The sequence below is a fragment of the Mobula birostris genome (assembly GCF_030028105.1).
Source record: "Mobula birostris isolate sMobBir1 chromosome 26 unlocalized genomic scaffold, sMobBir1.hap1 SUPER_26_unloc_1, whole genome shotgun sequence".
Taxonomy (NCBI): domain Eukaryota; kingdom Metazoa; phylum Chordata; class Chondrichthyes; order Myliobatiformes; family Myliobatidae; genus Mobula; species Mobula birostris.
This window is the reverse complement of record NW_027274039.1, coordinates 127864-151627: the sequence shown is the minus strand read 5'-3', so window position 1 is coordinate 151627 and position 23764 is coordinate 127864. Positions and strand designations below refer to the sequence as shown.

At 44.9% G+C, this 23764-nt stretch overlaps 1 protein-coding gene across 2 annotated transcripts in view; it reads left to right on the top strand.

Annotated features, from left to right (window-relative positions):
• slc5a5 (solute carrier family 5 member 5) overlaps positions 1 to 15153 on the top strand; it is a 95604-nt gene extending 80451 nt beyond the window's left edge. For both annotated transcript variants that reach the window (XM_072249933.1, XM_072249931.1), the window contains 4 exons: positions 1087 to 1292; positions 1699 to 1802; positions 4285 to 4385; positions 14595 to 15153. In XM_072249933.1, coding sequence (XP_072106034.1) covers positions 1087 to 1292; positions 1699 to 1802; positions 4285 to 4385; positions 14595 to 14750 — 567 coding nt within the window. In that variant the 3' untranslated portion in view covers positions 14751 to 15153. The remainder of the gene's footprint in view (positions 1 to 1086; positions 1293 to 1698; positions 1803 to 4284; positions 4386 to 14594) is intronic.
• Positions 15154 to 23764: the final 8611 nt, after the last annotated feature.

The following is a 23764-nucleotide window of genomic DNA, read 5'->3' as shown; positions in this document are numbered from 1 at the left end:
AATGTTTCTATGCTGTACTTTTCTATGACTCTATGACTTGAAGACCATAAGACATTGAAGCAGAATTAGGCCATTTGGCCCATTCAGTCTGTTCTGCCATTCCATTATGGTTGATTTATTATCCCCTTCAACCCCATTCTCTGCTTTCTTCTTGAGTGTAAGAGCAAGAGGTAATGTTGCAGCTAAATAGGACCCTCGTCAGACCCCACTTGGAGTACTGTACTCAGTTCTGGTTGCCTCACTACAGGAAGAACGTGGAAACCATAGAAAGGGTGCAGAGGAGATTTACTATCTGAGTTCTTCCCATCCCTTCCCTGACAGTCACCCACTTATCTGACTGCTGCAGCCTCGGGGTGACTAACTCCCTGTAGCTGAATCTTCATAAACTGTGGAAGAAGAGGCACTGCCATGCTTTCCTCATAATTGCACTCATGTGCTAGATATTGGACAGGTCTGCCGAAATGATAACACCAAGGAATTTAAATTTGCTGACCCTCTGATCCTCGATGAGGACTGGCTCATGGACATGTAGTTTCCTCTTCCTGAAGCACTTTGGTCATGCTGATATTGAGTAAGAGGTTGTTATGATTTTCAATCTGCTTCCTATATGCTGAGTCGTCACCACCTTTAATTCAGCCTGTAACAGTGGTGTCATCGACAAACTTGAATATGGCATAGCAGCTGTGCTTAGCCACACAGCACATTTATCACCCGTTCCTGTCCCTTACTCAAACAGGTCTCTGTTCTGGCTACACACCATGGCTCCATTTACAGATCCAGCTGATTCACACTCTGAGTTCATCACTCTTGCCCCTAATACTCTAGTGTTAAAATACATACTTCACCCCATCTATCCCATTGTGTCGATTACTTTGTTCTTAACGTCTGCCTTCCTCCACTTGCTGACCTGGTGCCCTTAATCCCATCCCCCTAACTTGTTTAAAACCTCCCGAGTAGCACCAGAGAAAACTCCCTGCCAGGATATTGGTTCCCCTCCATCTGATGCAATGCCATTTAGCTACTATTGCTGACACTCTAGTTCTGTTCAGCAGCGTTGATCTCTCCATTCTAGTCTCCCTTTTGCAGGGTGCATTTTCAGGCTTGGCAGCTGGATTTGCAATATCCTTGTGGGTTTCCATTGGAGGTATTCTATACCCACCCAGCCCTGGAATTATGGGTGTCCTACCACTCAACACAAAGAGCTGCAATGCCTCCTACAGGTACAACACAACCGTCAATGGCAGTGTGTGGATCATTGACAGAGGAGGAGAGATTTCAGGACAAATGGAGAGGTGAGACTAATCTTTGATATCCTGGCACAGCTCTGTTGTCACCTCCATCTCTGAAGTTATGTGCAATAGTCAATTTTTTCCATGTCTGACTGCTTAACCAGAGGAGGTTTGCTGTTGGGAATAATCAGTGAAAACTCAAAGTGACATCTAGATTGAGAGGAGAGAGAGTGGTCTCATCTGTATTGGTGAGTGGAAAAGGTATAGCTGGGTCAGAGAGGGAGTAACACCTGGAATCAAAATAGATAAGAGATCTCCATAGTGGAGGAATAATTGGTGGAACAAGTGGGTGTGACAGGGGCAGTGAACTGCGATAAGCCAGAAACAGATACAAGATGCAGGTGTCCACACATCTGAGAGGTTTGTAACGTGAATCCATTGCAACTCACTCACGTCATTTCTGTTGCAGAACACCTGTAGTTCAGCATTTCTATGCCTTGTCTTACCTTTATTATGGAATCCTGGGAACAACAGTAACTATAATCATTGGAATCGGAGTGAGTTATTTAACAGGTAAGTCAGACAATTATGCACAAAATCCTGAACCATGTTCTGTAAGAATAGTCCTGCAACCTTACACTATTTAGAAAATTTAAAAGATGTAACAATTCATACAGGGTACTGGGGGAAGAACTAATGGAGAGGCTGGTGTTGGAAATTGAAAAAGATGCACTGAAAAGCAATAGGAACTAGATAGAGATGTTCATGAAACAACTAAGCAGGTAGAGAGATAGACGTATATCAGGAGATCCCAAAGCTTTATTACACCATCGACCAATACCATTTAGCAAGGAGTCTGCGGATCTCCAGGCTGGGAATACTTGGCTTAGATAAAAGTATCTTAGTGCAAGCAATGGAATTCGGAACTGGACTGTTGTGATAATTTTCAGAGGGGGCTGAATGTCATGGGCTTCACTCATAAAGTTTGGAACAGATATAATGGTTTCAGTGGGCAGAATGTGACTGGTGTGATGGTTTCAGTGGGGAGTATGGGACTGGTGTGATGGTTTCAGTGGGTAGTTTGGGACTGGTGTGATGGTTTCAGTGGGCAGAATGGGACTGGTGTGATGGTTTCAGTGGGCAGAATGGGACTGGTGTGATAGTTTCAGTGGGGAGAATGGGACTGGTGTGATGGTTTCAGTGGGTAGTTTGGGACTGGTGTGATGGTTTCAGTGGGGAGAATGGGACTGGTGTGATGGTTTCAGTGGGGAGAATGGGACTGGTGTGATGGTTTCAGTGGGGAGAATGGGACGGGTGTGATGGTTTCAGTGGGGAGAATGGGACGGGTGTGATGGTTTCAGTGGGGAGAATGGGACTGGTGTGATGGTTTCAGTGGGGAGAATGGGACGGGTGTGATGGTTTCAGTGGGGAGTATGGGACTGGTGTGATGGTTTCAGTGGGCAGAATGGGACTGGTGTGATAGTTTCAGTGGGGAGAATGGGACTGGTGTGATGGTTTCAGTGGGTAGTTTGGGACTGGTGTGATGGTTTCAGTGGGGAGAATGGGACTGGTGTGATGGTTTCAGTGGGGAGAATGGGACTGGTGTGATGGTTTCAGTGGGGAGAATGGGACGGGTGTGATGGTTTCAGTGGGGAGAATGGGACGGGTGTGATGGTTTCAGTGGGGAGAATGGGACTGGTGTGATGGTTTCAGTGGGGAGAATGGGACGGGTGTGATGGTTTCAGTGGGGAGTATGGGACTGGTGTGATGGTTTCAGTGGGTAGTTTGGGACTGGTGTGATGGTTTCAGTGGGGAGAATGGGACTGGTGTGATGGTTTCAGTGGGGAGAATGGGACTGGTGTGATGGTTTCAGTGGGGAGAATGGGACGGGTGTGATGGTTTCAGTGGGGAGAATGGGACTGGTGTGATGGTTTCAGTGGGGAGAATGGGATGGGTGTGATGGTTTTAGTGGGGAGTATGGGACTGGTGTGATGGTTTCAGTGGGTAGTTTGGGACTGGTGTGATGGTTTCAGTGGGTAGTTTGGGACTGGTGTGATGGTTTCAGTGGGGGAGTTTGGGACTGGTGTGATAGTTTCAGTGGGGAGAATGGGACTGGTGTGATGGTTTCAGTGGGCAGAATGGGATTGGTGTGATAGTTTCAGTGGGGAGAATGGGACTGGTGTGATGGTTTCAGTGGGGAGAATGGGACTGGTGTGATGGTTTCAGTGGGGAGAATGGGACTGGTGTGATGGTTTCAGTGGGCAGAATGGGACTGGTGTGATGGTTTCAGTGGGGAGAATGGGACGGGTGTGATGGTTTCAGTGGGGAGAATGGGACTGGTGTGATGGTTTCAGTGGGGAGAATGGGACGGGTGTGATGGTTTCAGTGGGGAGTATGGGACTGGTGTGATGGTTTCAGTGGGTAGTTTGGGACTGGTGTGATGGTTTCAGTGGGGAGAATGGGACGGGTGTGATGGTTTCAGTGGGGAGAATGGGACTGGTGTGATGGTTTCAGTGGGGAGCTTGGGACTGGTGTGATGGTTTCAGTGGGGAGAATGGGACGGGTGTGATGGTTTCAGTGGGGAGAATGGGACTGGTGTGATGGTTTCAGTGGGGAGAATGGGATGGGTGTGATGGTTTCAGTGGGGGAGTTTGGGACTGGTGTGATGGTTTCAGTGGGGAGAATGGGACTGGTGTGATGGTTTCAGTGGGGAGAATGGGACTGGTGTGATGGTTTCAGTGGGAAGTTTGGGACTGGTGTGATGGTTTCAGTGGGAAGAATGGGACTGGTGTGATGGTTTCAGTGGGTAGTTTGGGACTGGTGTGATGGTTTCAGTGGGGAGAATGGGACTGGTGTGATGGTTTCAGTGGGGAGAATGGGACTGGTGTGATGGTTTCGTGGGGGATTTGGGACTGGTGTGATGTGTTTCAGTTGGGCAGATTGGGAGTGATGGAACTAGTTTCACTGGGAGATTTTGGGTGATGTGACTGTCTTCAGTGGGATTGGCTTTATTTGGTTAAATAAGTGATGTTTTCGTAATTTACTCAATACTTAGGGCCGACAATGAGAAAAGACATTGCCAGTGGTCTGCTCTGGTGGGATCTGTTTAAAGGGAAGCCACTTTCTGAAGAGACTGAGGAAATACCAATCAAATATGTAAGTTCCATCTGTGTCATGGTGATTACGGTTTTCACCTACACACCCAGCCGATCAGTGTTCGTATGGTTATTGCAGTGATATCCATCGTCTCTCTCACCTGGCCATTCAGTGTCAGTCTGATTATTATAAGGATATCCATCATCGCTCACACACCCACCTATCTGTGTTACTCTGATTATTACAGGGATATCTATCATCTCTTACACATTCAGCCCATCAGTGTTACTGTTGTTCTACAGGGACATCAATCGTCTCTCATCTACCTGGCCCATCAGTGTTAGCATGGTTACTAAAGTGATCTGGTCATTATCACCAGCATGTGACGTGAAACTTGTTAACTTAGCAGCAGCAGTTCAATGCAATACATAATATGGAGGAAAAGAGACACACAATAAAATAATAATAATAATAAATAAATATGTAAATCAATTCCAGTATATATATATACAATAGATTACAAATCATACATAAACAGTAATACGATATGTTAAAAGTTGCCTGACAGGTGGATAGGGTAGCTAAGAAAGCTTATGGGGTGTTAGCTTTCCTAAGTCGAGGGATAGAGTTTAAGAGTCGCGGGGTAATGATGCAGCTCTATAAAACTCTGGTTAGGCCACACTTGGAGTACTGTGTCCAGTTCTGGTCGCCTCACTATAGGAAGGATGAGGAAGCATTGGAAAGGGTACAGAGGAGATTTACCACAGGATGCTGCCTGGTTTAGAGAGTATGCATTATGATCAGAGATTAAGGGAGCTAAGGCTTTACTCTTTGGAGAGAAGGAGGATGAGAGGAGACATGATAGAGGTATACAAGATATTAAGAGGAATAGATAGAGTGAATAGCCAGCGCCTCTTCCCCAGGGCACCACTGCTCAATACAAGAGGACATGGCTTTAAGGTAAGGGGTGGGACGTTCAAGGGGGATTTTAGAGGAAGGTTTTTCACTCAGCGAGTGTTTGGTGCATGGAATACACTGCCTGAGTCAGTGGTGGAGGCAGATACACTAGTGAAGTTTAAGAGACTACTAGACAGGTATATGGAGGAATTTAAGGTGGGCCGTTATATGGGAGGCAGGGTTTAAGGGTCGGCACAATATTGTGGGCTAAAGGGCCTGTACTGTACTGTTCTATGTTCTACATTCTAAAAGAAGTCAGGTAGTGTACAAGGGTTCAGTATCCATTTAGGAATTGGATGGCAAAGGGGAAGAAACTGTTCCTGAATCACTGAGTGTGTACCTTCAAGCTTCTGTACCTTCTACAGTGAGAAAAGGCCATGCCCTGGGTGCTGGAGGTCCTTAATAATGGATGCTGCCTTTCTGAGACACCGCTCCCTGAAGATGTCCTGGATACTTTGTAGGCTAGAACCCAAGATGGAGCTGACTAAATTTACAACCCTCTGCAACTTCTTTCGGTCCTGTGCAGTAGCCCCACCCACCCCAAACTGGACAGTGATGCAGCCTGTCAGAATGCTCTCCACAGTACATCTGTAGAAGTTTTTGAGTGTATTTGTTGATATACCAAATCTCCTCAAACTCCTAATGAAGTATAGCCGCTGTCTTGCCTTCTTTATAACTAAATCGATATTTTGGAGCCAGGTTAGATCCTCAGAGATCTTGACACCCAGGAACTTGAAACTGCTCACTCTCTCCACTTCTGATCCCTCTATGAGCATTGGTATGTGTTCCTTTGCTTTACCCTTCCGGAAGTCCACAATCAGCTATTTCGTCTTACTGATGTTGTGTGCCAGGTTGTTGCTGTGACACCACTCCACTAGTTGGCATATCTCACTCCTGTACGCCCTCTTGTCACCACCTGAGATTCTACCAACAATGGTTGCATTGTCAGTAAATTTATAGATGGTATTTAAGCTATGCCTAGCCACACAGTCACGTGTATACAGAGAGTAGAGCAGTGGGCTAAGCACACACCCCTGAGGTGCACCAGTGTTGATCATCAGTGAGGAGGAGATGTTATCACCAATCCGCACAGATTGCAGTCTTCCGGTTAGGAAGTCAAAGATCCAATTGCAGAGGAAGGTATAGAGACCCAGGTTCTGCAACTTCTCAATCAGGATTGTGGGAATGATGGTATTAAATGCTGAGCTATAGCTGATGAACAGCATCCTGACGTAGGTGTTTGTGTTGTCCAGGTGGTCTAAAGCCGTGTGGAGGGGCGTTGAGATTGCATCTGCAATAGGCAGATTGCAATGGGTCCAGGTCCTTGCTAAGGCAGGAGTTCATTCTAGTCATGACCAACCTCTCAAAACATTTCATCACTCTAGATGTGAGTCCTACCGGGCGATAGTCATTAAGGCAGCTCACATTGTTCTCCTTAGACACTGGTATAATTCTTGACCTTTTGAAGCAAGTGGGAACTTCCACCCTTAGCAGTGAGAGGTTGAAAATGAGAGGATATCTATCAGTTCCCACACACCAGCCAATCAATGTTAGTTTGGCTATTACCAGGATATTGATCATCTCTCACACATCCGGCCTATCAATGTTAGAATGGTAATTACAGGGATATCCGTTGTCTCTCACACACCCAGCCCATCAATGTTAGAATGGTTATTACAGGATATTGGTCATCTTGTCACATACCCAGTCCATCAGTGTTGGTACGTTAATTACAGTGATATCCATTGTCTCTCACACAGCCAGCCCATTAGTGTTAGAGTAGTTATTACAGGGATATCCATTGTCCCTTACAAACCCGGCCCATCAGTGTTTCTACGTTTATTACAGTGATATCCAACGTCTCACACAGCCAGTCCATCAGTGTTGGTAGGTTTATTACAGTGATAGAAAAATGAGAGTGGATCTCATAGAAACATTCCGAATGTTGAAAGGCTTGGACAGAGTAGATGTAGAAAGGCTGTTTCCAGGACAAGAGGCCACAGTCTCAGAATTAGAGGGTACCCATTTAAAACAGAGATGAGGAGGAATTTTTTTAGCCAGAGGGTCATGGATTTATGGAATTCATTGCCATATACAGCTGTGGAGGCCCGATCATTGAGGGTGTTTAAGGAGGAGATTGATAGGTATCTAATTAGTCAGGGTATCAAGGGATATGGGGAAAAAGCCAGAAATTGGAACTGGATGGGAGAATATTTTAGCTCATGGTGGAGTGGCAGAGCAGACTCGATGGGCCAAATGGCCTACTTCTACTCCTTGTCTTGTGATCTTGTGATATCCATTGTCCCTTACACACCCAGTCCATCAGTGTTTGTATGTTTATTACAGTGATATCCGTTGTCTCTCACCCAGCCAGCCCATCAGAGTTAGTATGTTTATTTCAGGGTTAAACAACATCTGTCACACACATGACCCATCAGTGTTAGTATGGTTATTAATGGGATATTAGTCATGTCTTACAAACTAATCCCATCAGTTTTAGTGTTGCTTTTGCACAGATATCCATAGTCTCTCACACACCTGGTCCATCAGTGAGAACAAGGTTCTTACAGCGATATCTGATGGGTCTCGCACACTCAGACCATCAGTGTTGGTACAGTCGTAAAATGAACATCTGTCGTCTCTCACGCTCTTGACATATCAGTGTTAGTTTGGTTATTACAGGGATATCCATTGTCTCTCTCACACCCAACCCAACAGTGTTAGCCTGATTATTACAATTATCCATCACCTCTCACACACCTGGCCCATCAGAGTGAGCATGGTTATTACAGGGATATTCATCGTCGCTCACACAGTGTTAGTATGGTATTAGACCATAAGACCATAAGATATAGGAGCAGAATTAGGCCATCTGGCCCATCGAGTCAGGTTGACTCTGTGGTTAAGCAGGCATACTGTGCATTGGCCTTCATCAATCGTAGGACTGAGTTTAGGAGCCGAGAGGTAATATTGCAGCTATATAGGACCCTAGTCAGACCCCACTTTTGGAGTACTGTGCTCAGTTCTGGTCGCCTCACTACAGGAAGGATGTGGAAATCATAGAAAGGGTGCAGAGGAGATTTACAAGGATGTTGCCTGGATTGGGGAGCATGCCTTATGAGAATAGGTTGAGTGAACTTGGCCTTTTCTCCTTGGAGTGATGGAGGATGAGAGGTGACCTGATAGAGGTGTACAAGATAATGAGAGGCATTGATCATGTGGATATTCAGGGGCCTTTTCCCAGGGCTGAAGTGGATAGCATGAGAGGGCACAGTTTTAAGGTGCTTGGAAGAAGGTACAGAGGAGATATCAGGGGTAATTTTTTTTTAACGCAGAGAGTGGTGAGTGCGTGGAATGGGCTGCCACTGACGGTGGTGGAGGCGGATACGATAGGGTCTTTGAAGAGACTCCTGGATAGGTACATGAAGCTGAGAAAAATAGAGGGCTACGGGTACCCTATGTAATTTCTAAGGTAGGAACATGTTTGGCATAGCTTTGTGGGCTGAAGAGCCTGTATTGTGCTGTAGGTTTTCTATGTTTCTATGTTTCTATGACTCTGTTCCACCATTTCATCACGTCTGATCCAATCTTCCTCTCAGCCCCAATCTCTTGCCTTCTCTCCGTATCCCTTCATGCCCTGAGCAATCAAAAACTTATCAGCCTCTGCCTTAAGTATATCCAATGACCTGGCCTCCACGGCAACAAATTCCACACATTCACCACTCTCAGGCTAAAGCAATTCCTCCTCAACTCCATTCGAAAAGGATGCCCATCTATTTTGAGTCTGTATCCTCTGGTCATAGAGTCCCCCACAATAGGAAACATCCTCGCCACATCCACCCTATTAAGGCCTTCCAACATTTGATAGGTTTCAATAAGATTATTCCTCATTCTTCTGAATTCTAATGAATGCAGGTCCAGAACCATTAAACACTCTTCATATGATGAGCCGTTCAATCCTGAAATCATTTTTGCGAACCTCCTTTGAACCTTCTCCAACGTCAGCACATCCTTTCTTTCTCAAAACTACTCACAATATTCCAAATGAGGCCTTACCAGTGCTTTATAAAGCCTCATCCTTGCTTTTATATTCTAGTCCTCTCAAAATGAATACTAACAATGCATTTGTCTCCCTCACGACCAATTCAACCTGAAAATTAACCTTTAGGAAATCCTGCATGAACACTCCCAAGTCTCTTTCCACCTCAATTTTTTGAATTTTTCTCTCCATTTAGAAAATAGTCTTCCCTTTTATTTCTTCTACCAAAGTGCATGACCATACACTTCCTGGCACTGTATTCCACCTGTCACATCTTTGTCCATTCTCCTAATCTGTTTAAATCCTTCTGTAGCCTCTCTACTTCCTCAAAACTGCCTGCCTTTCTACATATCTTTGTATTGTCAGCAAATTTGGCCACAAAGCCATCAATTACGTCATCCAAGATATTGAATATAACATAAAAAGAAGCAGTCGGCCCCAACACTGACCCCTGTGTCACCGGCAACCAACCAGAAAAGGTTCCCTTTATTCCCATTCTTTGCCTCCTGCCAATCAGAATCAGAATCGGGTTTAATGTCTCTGGCATACGTCATGAGATTTGTTGACTTTGCGGCAACCAGGAACTTGAAATTGCTCACTCTCTCCACTTTTGATATGTCAGTGAGGACTGATGCATGTTCCTTCATCTCTCCCTTTCTGAAGTCCACAATCAGTTCTTTCACCTTACTGATGTTGAATGCAAGGTTGTTACTGAGACGCCACACAACTTGCTGATTTACCTCACTCCTGTACGCCCTCTCACTGCTGTCTGAATTTCTGCCAAAAATGGTTGCATCATCAGCAAATTTATAGATGGTATTTAAGCTGTACCTAGCCACACAGTCATGGGTGTGGAGAGTAGAGCAGTGGGCTGAGCACACACCCCTGGACATGTTGGAATCGGAATGGGAAGTGGAACTAAAATGGCTGACCACTGGGTAATCCCGTTTTTTCTGGCGGACGGAGCATAGATGCTCAGCAAAGTGTCTTTGTTCCTCGGTTTTTTGCATTTTCTCTCCAATTAGAAAATAGTCAATCATTTCATTTCCCTTACTAAAGTGCATAACCATACATTTCCTGACACTGTATTCCATCTGCCATTTCTTTATGGGTGGAACTGAGGAATAAGAAAGGTGTGACCAAATTTTGGGGTTATATGAGAGACCACCCAACAGTCCACAGCTTTTAGGGGAGCAAATTTGTGGAGAAGTTGCAGACTTTTACAAGAAACATAACATTGTGATAGTAGGTGATTTTAACTTCCATAAATTGACTGCATCTCCAATACTGTAAAAGGGCTGGATGGGAAAGAGTTTGTTAAAAATGTTCAGGGAAATTTCCCTAATCAGTACATAGAAGTCTCAAGCAGAAAGAATGAGATACTAGGTCTCCTATTAGGGAGTGAGACAGGACAGGTGACAGAAGTTTGTGAAGGGGAACATTTTGCATATAGTGATCACGATGCCAGTATTTTCAAGGTAATTTTGGAAAAGGATCGGTCTGATTCTCAAGTTTAGATTCTAACTTGGAGATGGGCCAATTTGATAGTATCAGAGAAGGTCTGGCAAGTGTGGATAGGTATTCGCTGTTTTCTAGCAAAGGTGTACTTAGTAAATGGGAGGCCTTCAAGAGCGAAATGTTGATAGTCCAAAGTTCCTGTCAGAATGAAAGCAAGGAGAATAGGCTTATGGTTGTTCTAAAGATATTGAGGCCCTGGCAGGAACAAAGGAGGTACTTATGGAGTATAAGAAATACAAGGGAACATTTAAGAAGGAAATCTGGAGGTCTAAAATAAGGCTTGAGTTTGCTCTAGCAGACAAGGTGAAGGAGAATCCCAAGGGCTTCTATGGACACGTTAAGAGCAAAAGGATAGTAAGCTCAGAGTGGTGATCTATGCATGGAGTCAAAAAAGATGGAGGAGATCATAAATGGATATTTTTCCATCTGTATTTACTCAGCAGATGGACACAAAGTCTATAGATATGAAGCAATATAGCTGCGAGGTCATGGTGTTTATACATATTACAAAGGTGGGGGGTGGTTTGCTGTCTTGACTATAGGACCATAAGACCATAAGATATAGGAGCCGAATTAGGCCATTCAACCCATCGAGTCTGCTCTACCATTCCATCATGGCTCATCCTGGAACCCACTCAATCCCATAGACCTGCCTTCTCACCATATCCTTTGATGCCCTATCCAATCAGGAAAAGATCAACTTCCACCTTAAATACACCCACGAATTTTGCCTCCACTCCAGTCTGTGGCAGAGCATTCCACAGACTCACTACTCTTTAGCTTAAAAAAAAAATTCTCCTTACCTCTGTTCTAAAAGGTCACCCCAAAATTTTGAGGCTGTGCTCTAGTTCTGGATACCCCCACCACAGGAAACATCCTCTCCATGTCCCCTTATCTAGTCCTTCCAATACTCTCTAGGTTTCAATGAGATCCCCACGCATTCTTCTAAATTCCAGTGAGTACAGGCCCAAAGCTGCCAAACACCTCTCATATGCTAACTCTTTCATTCTCTGAATCATCCTCATGAACTTCCTCTGGACTCTCTCCAATGACAACACATTCTTTCTGAGATATGGGGCCCAAAACTGTTGACAATACTCCAAGTGCAGCCTGATTAGTGTCTTATAAATGCTTAGCAGTCCCTCCTTGCTTTTATACTCAATTCTCCTTTAAGTAAATGCATTTGCCTTCTTTACCACAGACTTAACCTGTAAATTAACCTTCTGGGAATTTTTCACGAGGACTCCCAAGTCCCTCTGCACCTCTGATGTTTGAACTTCTCCCCATATAGATAATAGTCTGTATTATTGTTCCTTTTACCAAAATGCATTATCATACATTTCCCAACACTGCATTCCATCTGTCACATTTTTGCTCAACAATGTGAAAAGTAGCAGTCCCAATACTGACACCTGAGGAAAACCACTAGTCACCAGTAAGCAACTAAAAAAGGCCCCTTTTATTCCCGCTCACTGCCTCCTGCCTGTCAGCTATTCCTCTATCCATGCCAGTATCTTTCCTGTAAAGCCACAGGATTTTATCTTGTTGAGCAGCCTCAGGTGTGGCACCTTATCAAATGCCTTCTGAAATTCCAAGTAAATGGCATTCACTGCCTCTCTTTTGTCCACCCTCCTTGTTACTTCCTCAAAGAACTCTAACAGATTTAGACAAGATTTCCCTTAACGCAAACCATGTTGACTTTGACGTATTTTATCATTAGTCTCCAGGCACCCCGAAACCTCATCCTTAATAATAGACTCTAGCACTTTCCCAACCACTGAGGTTAGGCTAAATGGCCTATAATTTCCTGTCTTTTGCCTTCCTTCCTTCTTAAAGAATGGAGAGACATTTGCAATTTTCCAGTCCTCCAGGACCATGCATGAGGCAATTCAGATGGATAAATCCCTAGGGTCTGACAACGTGTTCCCTCAGACCCTGTGGGTGACTAGTGCAGAAATTGCAGGGACCTAGTAAAGATACTTAAAACATCCTCAGCTACTGGTGAGGTGCTGGATGATTGGAGGTTAGCTAATGTTGTTCTGCTGTTGAAGAAAGGCTCTAAGAATAAGCCAGGAAATTATAGGCTGGTGTAGTGGGAAAGTTATTGGAAGGTATGCCGAGGGACCAGATATAAAACTACTTGGATAGACAAGGACAGATTAGGGATCATCTACATGGCTTTGTGTATAGTAATTCATGTCTCACCAATCTTACAGAGTTTATCGAGGAAGTTACCAAGAAAGTTGATGAAGGGAAATCTGTGTCTATATGTCAAGGCCTTTGACAAGATCCTGCCTGGGAGGTCATCAAGAAGTTTCAGTCGCTTGCATTGAAGATGTGGTAGTAAATTGGATAAGACATTGGTTTCACGGGAGAAGCCACGAAGTGGTAGTAGATGGTTGTCTCTGACTGGAGGCCTGTGACTAGTGGAGTGCCACAGGGATCAGTGCTGGGTCCATTGCTGTTTGTCAGTTTATATCAACCATCTGTATGATAATGTGGTTTAATAGATAAACAAATTTGAGGATGACGCCAAGATTGGGGGTGTAGTAGACAGCAAGGAAGCTATCGAAGCTTATAGCAGGACCTGGACCAGCTGGAAAAATTGGCTGAAAATGGTAGATGAAATTTAATGCAATCAAGTGTGAGGTATTGCACTTTGGGAGGATTGACCAGGATAGGCCTGATACGTGAGCGGTAGGGCACTGAGGAGTGTGGTAGAACAAAGATATCTGGGAATACAGATCCATAACTCCTTGAAGGTGGTGTCACAGGTACATTGAGTTATAAAGAAAGCTTTTGCCACTTTGGCCTTCATAGATTAATGTACTGAGTACAGGAGATGGCATGTTATGTTGAAATTATATAAGACGTTGGTGAGGCCTAGTTTGGGGTATTGTGTGCAGTTTTGGTCACCTACCCACAGGAAATATGTAAATAAAATTGAAAGGGTGCAGAGAAAATTTACAAGGATGTTGCTGTGCCTTGAGAACCTAAGTTATGGGGAAAGGTTAAATGGGTTAGGACTTTATCCTAGAACATAAAATATTGAGGGAGATTTGATGGAGTACATAAAATTATATGCATATAGATGGGTAAAAGCAAGCAGTCTCTTTCCACTGAGGTTTGGTAAGACTATAACTAGAGGTCATGGGTTAAGGGTGAAAGTGGAGTACTTAAGAGGAACATGAGGGTGAACTTCTTCACTCAGAGGGTGGTGAGAGTGTGAAATGGAGGTCCCAGCGCAACTAGTGGATGTGGGGGTTGATTTCAATGTTTAAGGTACATGGATGGGAATTGAGTGGAGGGCAATGGTCTGGGAGCACTCGAAATAGAACTAAACAGATTACTGGTTTGGCATAGACTAGAAGTGCAGAAGGGCCTGTTTCTGTGCTCTAGTGTTCCATGAACAGAACCTGTTCCCAGGTGGACTGAACCCATTCCCAGAGGGACTAAATGCATTTCCAATGGGAACTGAACCCGTTCCCAGCGGGACTAAACGCATTTCCAATGGGGACTGAACCCGTTCCCGGTGGGACAGAACCTGTTCCTAAAGAAGCAAAGATGGTACTACATGAAGATTACAGCCTAGCTTTCCCTAGATTCTATCGGGTAGTAGGATTTGAAGAGAGCTTCGACATCCGCAAGCTGTTTCCTGGGACCTGAGGGGTGTTATAGGAATGCAGACACCTCATCTGGTGTTACAACAAACATGATGATTACACTCTCCTTCCTACTTGTTCACTTCTCCACAGGCAAACAGCTCATCAGCAGCACCAGTTCCCCTGATTAAGGACAGGCCAGAATCCCAGGCCAAAGAATGTTCTTCAAGGGATCCTGTCTTCAATCAAAACACCTCCTCAGACGGAGTCGAAACTGACCTGCCTCCACTATTAGAAACCTGTGTTTGAATCTGTAGCCTTCGAACAAGCTGGCGGACTGGGAGTGTCACCTGTGTTATCACTGAACCTCCCACCTGCATCAACTTTGAAGATCTGGTACATAATAGTGTAATGCCACTGAGGCCGATTTCACCACCTTGGTCATCTCCCCCAAACATTCATGGGTACACAGCCTCTCAACAGAAAGAAAGCCACTTGCCTGGGCTTCTCTTTGCACTTTTTAAGGACATATTCTATTTAGTAACATACATAGTAACATATGTGCGCAATTGTTCTCAACAATGTCACAGCCATGGTATCTGGGGCCTATCTTGTGTCACTGTCTTGCTCTTTGGCAGACTCTATTTTGGTTAATGTCTTTAAGTGTGGAGTTTGCAGACACTGCACTCAGAAACTTTCAGAAAATAAATAAACGTTGTAAAGGACAAAGCTCACACTCCTCTTCTTGTACCTGAAGAATGATCACACTGCTGCCGGGGACAATAGTTCCCAGGTCAGACATCTGTGTTGGGAAAATGCATTCTTAAAGCAAGTAAATGGATGGGATGTGAGGAGCAGGAGGAGAGCTATCTGCTTTAAAAACTGAGGGAGGAAAGAGGCCGTAGGTTTAAAAGAAGATTTGATTCTGAAAGCCAGGCATGGGAGGAACATGGGGAGGAACGTGGTGAGATACCACCAGGTGTCTTGGCTGCAGATGTTGAGAATAAACAGGGGTCCCTCCCAATCAGTGCGGGGAAAGCTAAACAGCAGAACCCCCAACACCCGAATCAGTGTGGGAGGATGCTGAACAAAGGTCCCTGCAAATTAGTGTGTGGAAGCTCAACAGGGGCCCCTATGAATCAGAGTGGGGGAAGCTGAACATGGGGCCCCCCAAATCATTGTGTGGGCGAAGCTGAACAGGGGCCCCTATGAATCAGAGTGGGGGAAGCTGAACATGGGGCCCCCCAAATCATTGTGTGGGCGAAGCTGAACAGGGGCCCCTATGAATCAGTCTGAGGGAAGCCGAACATGGGTCCCTCATGAATCAGTGCGAGGGGAGATGAACAGGGGTCTGTCCAAATCAGTGTGGGGGGAGATGAACACATTCTTTCTCTCTCTCAACAGGAATTCTGCAGATGCTGGAAATTCAAGCAACACACATAAAAGTTGCTGGTGAACACAGCAGGCCAGGCAGCATCTCTAGGAAGAGGTGCAGTCGACGTTTCAGGCCGAGACCCTTCATCAGGACTTCGTCGACTGCACCTCTTCCTAGAGATGCTGCCTGGTCTGCTGCGTTCACCAGCAACTTTTATGTGTGTTGCTTCTTTCTCTCTCTCTCCTTTTTCTCCCTCTGTCCCTCTTACTATACCCCTTGCTCATCCTCTGGGTTTTCCCCCTCCTCCTTTTCTTTCTTCCTGGGCCTCCTGTCCCATGATCCTCTCATATTCCTTTCGCCAATCAACTGTCCAGCTCTTGGCTCCATCCCTCCCCCTCCTGTCTTCTCCTATCATTTTTGATCTCCCCTCCTCCTCCCACTTTCAAATCTCTTACTAGCTCTTCCTTCAGTTAGTCCTGACGAAGGGTCTCGGCCCGAAACATCAACTGTACCTCTTCCTAGAGATGCTGCCTGGCCTGCTGCATTCACTGGCAACTTTGATGTGTGTTGCTTGAATTTCCAGCATCTGCAGAATTCCTCCTGATTGAGTATAGGAGTTGGGATGTAACGTTGAAATTGTATAAGGCATTGGTAGGGCCAAATTTGGAGTATTGTGTACAGTTCTGGTCACCGAATTATAGGAAAGATGTCAATAAAATTGAAAGAGTACAAAGGAGGTTTACTAAAATGTTGCCTGGGTTTCATCTCCTAAGTTACAGAGAAAGGTTGAACAAGTTAGGTCTTTATTCTTTGGAGCATAGAAGGTTGAGGGGGATCTTGATAGAGGTGTTTAAAATTATGAGGGGGATAGATAGAGTTGATGTAGATAGGCTTTTTTCCATTGAGAATGAGGGAGATTCAAACAAGAGGACATGAGTTGAGAGTTAAAGGGCAAAAGTTTAGGGGTAACATGAGGGGAAACTTCTTTACTCAGAGAGTGGTAGCTGTGTGGAACGAGCTTCCAGCAGAAGTGGTTGAGGCAGGTTCGATGTTGTCGTTTAAAGTTAAATTGGACAACTATATGGACAGGAAAGGAATGGAGGGTTATGGGCTGAGTGCAGGTCGGTGGGACTAGGTGAGAGGAAGAGTTCGACAAGGGCCGAGATGGCCTGTTTCCGTGCTGTAATTGTTATATGGTTATATTATTAGATAGGCACATGGATAAAAGAAAAACAAAATGCTAAGTACTGTAGGAGGGAAGGGTTAGATTGATCGTGGAGTAGATGAAAAGGTTGGCACAACATTGTGGACTGAAGGGCCTTTCCTGGGCTGTACTGCTCTATATAACCTGCAGAGACCTGGTTATTAAGCATTTAAGATATTGGTGGATTGTCGAAGAATCACTTTGGCCCAAAGCCAAGAAAGGTGGTGCAAAGGTTTACACTTAACTCACGGATAAGAAACCATAATGATCCCATGGCTGCATAGGGAGCCAAACAAAGGGAACTGATTGATCGCATGGCTGCATTGGGAGGCAGACGAAGAAGATTGCTGGTGCAAAGATTTACATTTAACTCATGGTTAAGAAACCATAAAAATCGCATGGCTGCATATGGAGCTGTTTGTTGATTCAGCCCAGTGTTCAGCTGAGGTCTGAAAGACCACATTACCAGAGTTTGTAAGAGCCAACATAAGGCAAAGATGAATAAATCAAAGAAAGAAATTACAGGGGTAAGATATTTCTGAAGTTCCTGACATTGTAACCAGGTAGAGTAGAAGGTGATCTGATGGAAATGAAGGAACTTTGAGAATGGAAGATTTGTGGACTCTAGACATAAAATGGATATTTGTCACTAACCTAACAGCTGAGGCAGACACTAGAAGTAAAGAAAGATTCAGAAGGGACAAGCCGAAGTTGAGAGCAAGTTGGAAGCTTGCAGCAACAGTAATGACAGTTTTAAGTTCTGCAGGACGTAGCGTGCAGTTCTTCATGTTCTAGGTACAGTATGGGGGGGATTGGTTCACAATGTTTATTGACTTAACAAAAACAGATATGCTGCTTGTTGTTCTGACATCTGAGCTTGTCACTCGGGCAGTGTTACAGTGATGAGCCAGACAGCAGTCAAAGATGACACCGCACTTGAAGGTAAAAAGCTCAGCTCAGTTTGAAACCTGATACACTGAGTAAGTTATCAGGCTGAAGCACAGAGAGGGGGAACTATACACACAGTCATTAGCCCTTCAACCCAAAATCTGCCTGTACTAATCCCATTTGCCTGCATTAGGCCTGTATCCCTCTACACCTTTCCCATCCAGGTACCTGTCAAACACTTTGTAAAATTGTAATTGTATCTGCCTCTACCACCTCCTCCGGCAGATCGTTCCACTAACACCCTCCCCATGTGAAAAAGTTAATCTTTGGATCCTTGCAATTTCACCTCTTACCTTAAACTTGTGCCACTCGCTCCAGATTCTCCCAGCCTCGAAACAAAAAATGAACAAAATAAAGAGGGATTGAAGTAACAACATAGAGTCAGAATCAGCCATGCTACCACTGACTAAGTCATGAAATGTGCTGTTTTGTGGCAGCAGTACAGAGCAGGCAGAACAAACTCCCAGAAGTTACAATTAAAAAAAATAAATAGTGCAAAAGAGAAATGGTGAAGTAGTATTCATGGGTTCAAGGCCATTTGGAAATCTGATAGTGAGGAAGAATGAGGTATTGTTCATGGGTTCATGGACTGTTCGGAAATCTGACTTCTGCACTGTTTGAACCAGACCAAACCACACTAGAAGGGAAACAGCAACTCCTCTACCTGAGCATATTGCAGACTTCCAGCCTCGTTCTGGACTTCCCCAACATCGGGAACAATCTTCCTGCATCTAGCCTGTCCAATCCCTTTAGGATTTTATACGTTTCAATCAGATCCCCCCTCAATCTTCTAAATTCCAACGAGTACAAGCCCAGTTCATCCAGTCTTTCTTCATATGAAAGTCCTGCCATCCCAGGAATCAATCTGGTGAACCTTCTTTGTACTCCCTCTATGGCAAGGATGTCTTTCCTCAGATTAGGGGATCAAAACTGCACACAATACTCCAGGTGTGGTCTCACCAAGGCCTTCTACAACTGCAGTAGTACCTCCCTGCTCCTGTACTTGAATCGTCTTGCTATGAATACCAGCATACCATTCGCCTTTTTCACCGCCTGCTGTACCTGCATGCCCACTTTCAATGACTGGTGTACAATGACACCCAGGTCTCGTTGCACCTCCCCTTTTCCTAATCGGCCACCATTCAGATAATAATCTGTTTTCCTGCTCTTGCCACCAAAGTGGATAACATCACATTTATCCACATTAAATTGCATCTGCCATGAATTTGCCCACTCACCTAACCTATCCAAGTCACCCTGCATCCTCTTAGCATCCTCCTCACAGCTAACACTGCCGCCCAGCTTCATGTCATCCGCAAACTTGGAGATGCTGCATTTAATTCCCTCATCCAAGTCATTAATATATATTGTAAACAACTGGGGTCCCAGCACTGAGCCTTGCGGTACCCCACTAGTCACTGCCTGCCATTCTGAAAAGGTCCCGTTTATTCCCACTCTTTGCTTCCTGTCTGCTAACCAATTCTCTATCCACATCAATACCTTACCCCCAATACCGTGTGCTTTAAGTTTGCACACTAATCTCCTGTGTGGGACCTTGTCAAAAGCCTTTTGAAAATCCAAATATACCACATCCACTGGTTCTCCCCTATCCACTCTACTAGTTACATCCTCAAAAAATCCTATGAGATTCGTCAGACATGATTTTCCTTTCACAAATCCATGCTGACTTTGTCCGATGATTTCACCGCTTCCCAAATGTACTGTTATCACATCTTTGATAACTGACTCCAGCAGTTTCCCCACCACCGACGTTAGGCTAACCGGTCTATAATTCCCCGGTTTCTCTCTCCCTCCTTTTTTAAAAAGTGGGGTTATATTAGCCACCCTCCAATCCTCAGGAACTAGTCCAGAATCTAACGAGTTTTGAAAAATTATCACTAATGCATCCACTATTTCTTGGGCTACTTCCTTAAGCACTCTGGGATGCAGACCATCTGGCCCTGGGGATTTATCTGCCTTTAATCCCTTCAATTTACCCAACACCACTTCTCTACTAACATGTATTTCGCTCAGTTCCTCCATCTCACTGGACCCTCTGTCCCCTACTATTTCTGGAAGATTATTTATGTCCTCCTTAGTGAAGACAGAACCAAAGTAATTATTCAATTGATCTGCCATGTCCTTGCTCCTCATAATCAATTCACCTGTTTCTGTCTGTAGGGGACCTACATTTGTCTTTACCAGTCTTTTCCTTTTTACATTTCTGTAAAAGCTTTTACAGTCAGTTTTTATGTTCCCTGCCAGTTTTCTTTCATAACCTTTTTTCCCCTTCCTAATTAAGCCCTTTGCCCTCCTCTGCTGAACTCTGAATTTCTCCCAGTCCTCAGGTGAGCCACTTTTTCTTGCTAACTTGTATGCTTCTTCTTTGGGAATTGATACTATCCCTAATTTCTCTTGTCAGCCACGGGTGCACTACCTTCCTGGATTTATTCTTTTGCCAAACTGGGATGAACAATTGTTGTAGTTCATCCATGCAATCCTTAAATGCTTGCCATTGCATATCCACCGTCAATCCTTTAAGTGTCATTTGCCAGTCTATCTTAGCTAATTCACGTCTCATACCTTCAAAGTTACCCCTCTTTAAGTTCAGATCCTTTGTTTCTGAATTAACTATGTCACTCTCCATCTTAATGAAGAATTCCACCATATTATGGTCACTCTTACCCAAGGGGCCTCTCACGACAAGATTGCTAATTATCCCTTCCTCATTGCTCAAAACCCAGTCTAGAATAGCCTGCTCTCTAGTTGATTCCTCGACATGTTGGTTCAAAAAACCATCCCGCATACATTCCAAGAAATCCTCTTCCTCAGCACCTTTACCAATTTGGTTCACCCAATCTACATGTAGATTGAAGTCACCCATTATAACTGCTGTTCCTTTATTGCACACATTTCTAATTTCCTGTTTAATACCATCTCCGACCTCACTACTACTGTTAGGTGGCCTGTACACAACTCCCACCAGTGTTTTCTGCCCCTTAGTGTTACGCAGCTCTACCCATATCGATTCCACATCTTCCCGGTTTATGTCCTTCCTTTCTATTGCGTTAATCTCATCTTTAACCAGCAACGCCACCCCACCTCCTTTTCTTTCATGTCTATCCCTCCTGAATATTGAATATCCCTGAACGTTGAGCTCCCATCCTTGGTCACCCTGGAGCCATGTCTCTGTGATCCCAACTATATCATAATCATTAATAACAATCTGCACTTTCAATTCATCCACCTTGTTACAAATGCTCCTTGCATTTAAACACAAAGCCTTCAGGCGCTCTTTTACAAATCTCTTAGCCCTTATACAATTATGTTGAAAAGTGGCCCTTTTTGATGCTTGCCCTGGATTTGTCGGCCTGCCACTTTTACTTTTCTCCTTACTACTTTTTGCTTCTACCCTCACTTTACACCCCTCTGTCTCTCTGCACTGGTTCTCATCCCCCTGTTGTGAACTAACCTCCTCTCGCCTAGCCTCTTTAATTTGATTCCCACCCCCCCAACCATTCTAGTTTAAAGTCACCTCAGTAGCCCTCGCTAATCTCCCTGCCAGAATATTGGTCCCCCTAGGATTCAAGTGTAACCTGTCCTTTTTGTACAGGTCACGCCTGCGCCAAAAGAGGTCCCAATGATCCAAAAACTTGAATCCCTGCCTCCTGCTCCAATTCCTCAGCCTCGCATTTAGCCTCCACCTCATCGCATTCCTACTCTTACTATCACGTGGCACAGGCAGTAATGCCGAGATTACTACCTTTGCGGTCCTTTTTCTCAACTCCCTTCCTAGCTCCCTATATTCTCCTTTCAGGACCTCATCCCTTTTCCTACCTATGTCATTGGTACCTATATGTACCACGACCTCTGGCTCCTCACCCTCCCACTTCAGAATATCTTGGACACGATCAGAAATATCCCGGACCCTGGCACCAGGGAGGCAAACTACCATCCGGGTCTCTGGACTGCGTCCACAGAATCGCCTATCTGACCCCCTTACTATCGAGTCCCCTATCACAACTGCCTTCCTCTTCCTTGCCCTACCCTTCTGACCTACAGGGCCGGACTCTGTGCCGGAGGCACGGCCACTGTCTCTTCCCCCAGGTAAGCTGTGCCTCCCAACAGTACTCAAACAGGAGTACCTATTGTCAAGAGGCACAACCACCGGGGTACTCTCTATTACCTGACTCTTCCCCTTCCCCCTCCTAACCGTGACCCATTTGTCTGCCTCCTGTGGCCCCGGTGTGACCACCTGCCTATAACTCCTCTCTATCAACTCCTCACTCTCCCTGACCAGACGAAGGTCATCGAGCTGCAGCTCCAGTTCCGTAACGCGGTCCCTTATGATCAAGCTTTGTCAGCTGTCTAATATCTCCAAATGAGTAGATGTTAAAAAGTGATGAGGTCTTACCTGTGAAGCATGGAATCCACCTATCTTCATTGCAAGTTCTGAATTTCCCCTCATTAATCTTCCTCCCCTCCTCTCCCTTCTTTGGACACACCTTCCAGCCTTTATCAGCATCTCCTGTAACTGACATGTCTGCTAAACAAATGTCTGTGTTACTCCAGTATAAGGTGCTATCATATAAATGCAGGTTATTGTTGCCAGTAGTAATGGGATGCCATGCCAAGGGTTAGTGGGAGCTTGGCAGAGGTTATGTGACTCTGCAGGAAGTGTTCTGTATGACTCACGGCTGAAGTTGGTGCTGACAATAACTTGTATTTATCTGGTACTGGAGCCTCAGAGGAAAAGGCACAGGCTGATCATGGCAACAACAGCACTCGGGTCAAAGGGAGGTCAATGCAGGCACTTCAGACAAGCAGGTTCAGGGATGAATTTTAAAAATCTGGAGAGGCATATGATAAATTGTCACAGTCTTCTTTCCAAAGTAGAGGAGAAAGGTTTAAAAGGGAAGACATTTTGGTCAGCATGGACAGCTTGGGCTGGAGGAACTGCTGTGCCATTCAACTGGCTGGAACCATCAGGAAAGGGTTAACAGTGCATGTGCCCCAGTCCAGGAAACTACCGATCAGCTGACAGCATTTCTTCTGGCCCTCAACAATTCCTGATCCACAGCCCAAAGGAGTCAGAAGGTGATTGGTGGAAGTGAGAGAGGCTGAAGATGATGGAATCTGGTAGGACATGGTGGTAAAGATGGATAAATGAAAGGAATGGATAAGGGAAACTAGTGGGAGGAGTGTGTGAGACCAGGTGGATCAGGAGGAGAGAAAAAAATGTAAAGAAACTGAAGGGTGACCTCACAGTCTGAGTTATTAATTCGCTGAGCACCTTCACTCCATCCTCCATGACTGCCTGATCTCACAGTTCCCGGTCATGTTTATACTGCTTGCCATTCCCATGCCGATGTGTCTGTCTTCAGACTGCTCAACTGGCAAGCTGAGGCTGAATGCAAATTAGAGGAACAGTGCCTGATATTCCACCTGGGTAGTCTCCAACCTGGAGGCATGAGTACTGAATCCTACAACTTCCAGTATAGTCAACCTTTTCCTGCTTCTGACGTCATTCTCTCTCTCTGTCCTCCACCCATCACCTCTCACCTGGATCCAACCCTTCCCTCCACCAGTGCAGATGAAGTATGTTGAGTCAAAATGTCATCTATTCATTTTCCTCCACACTTGCTGCCAGACCCATTGAGTTGTCCAATACTTTGTGTTGATTCAGTATTCAGAATCTAGTCTCTGGTGTCTCCACAGAGATGGAGACGTATGACTGAGTGGAGAGGGACTAATCTGTCTGCAGCCTCTGTCTGTACTCCCCTCTTGCCACTATGC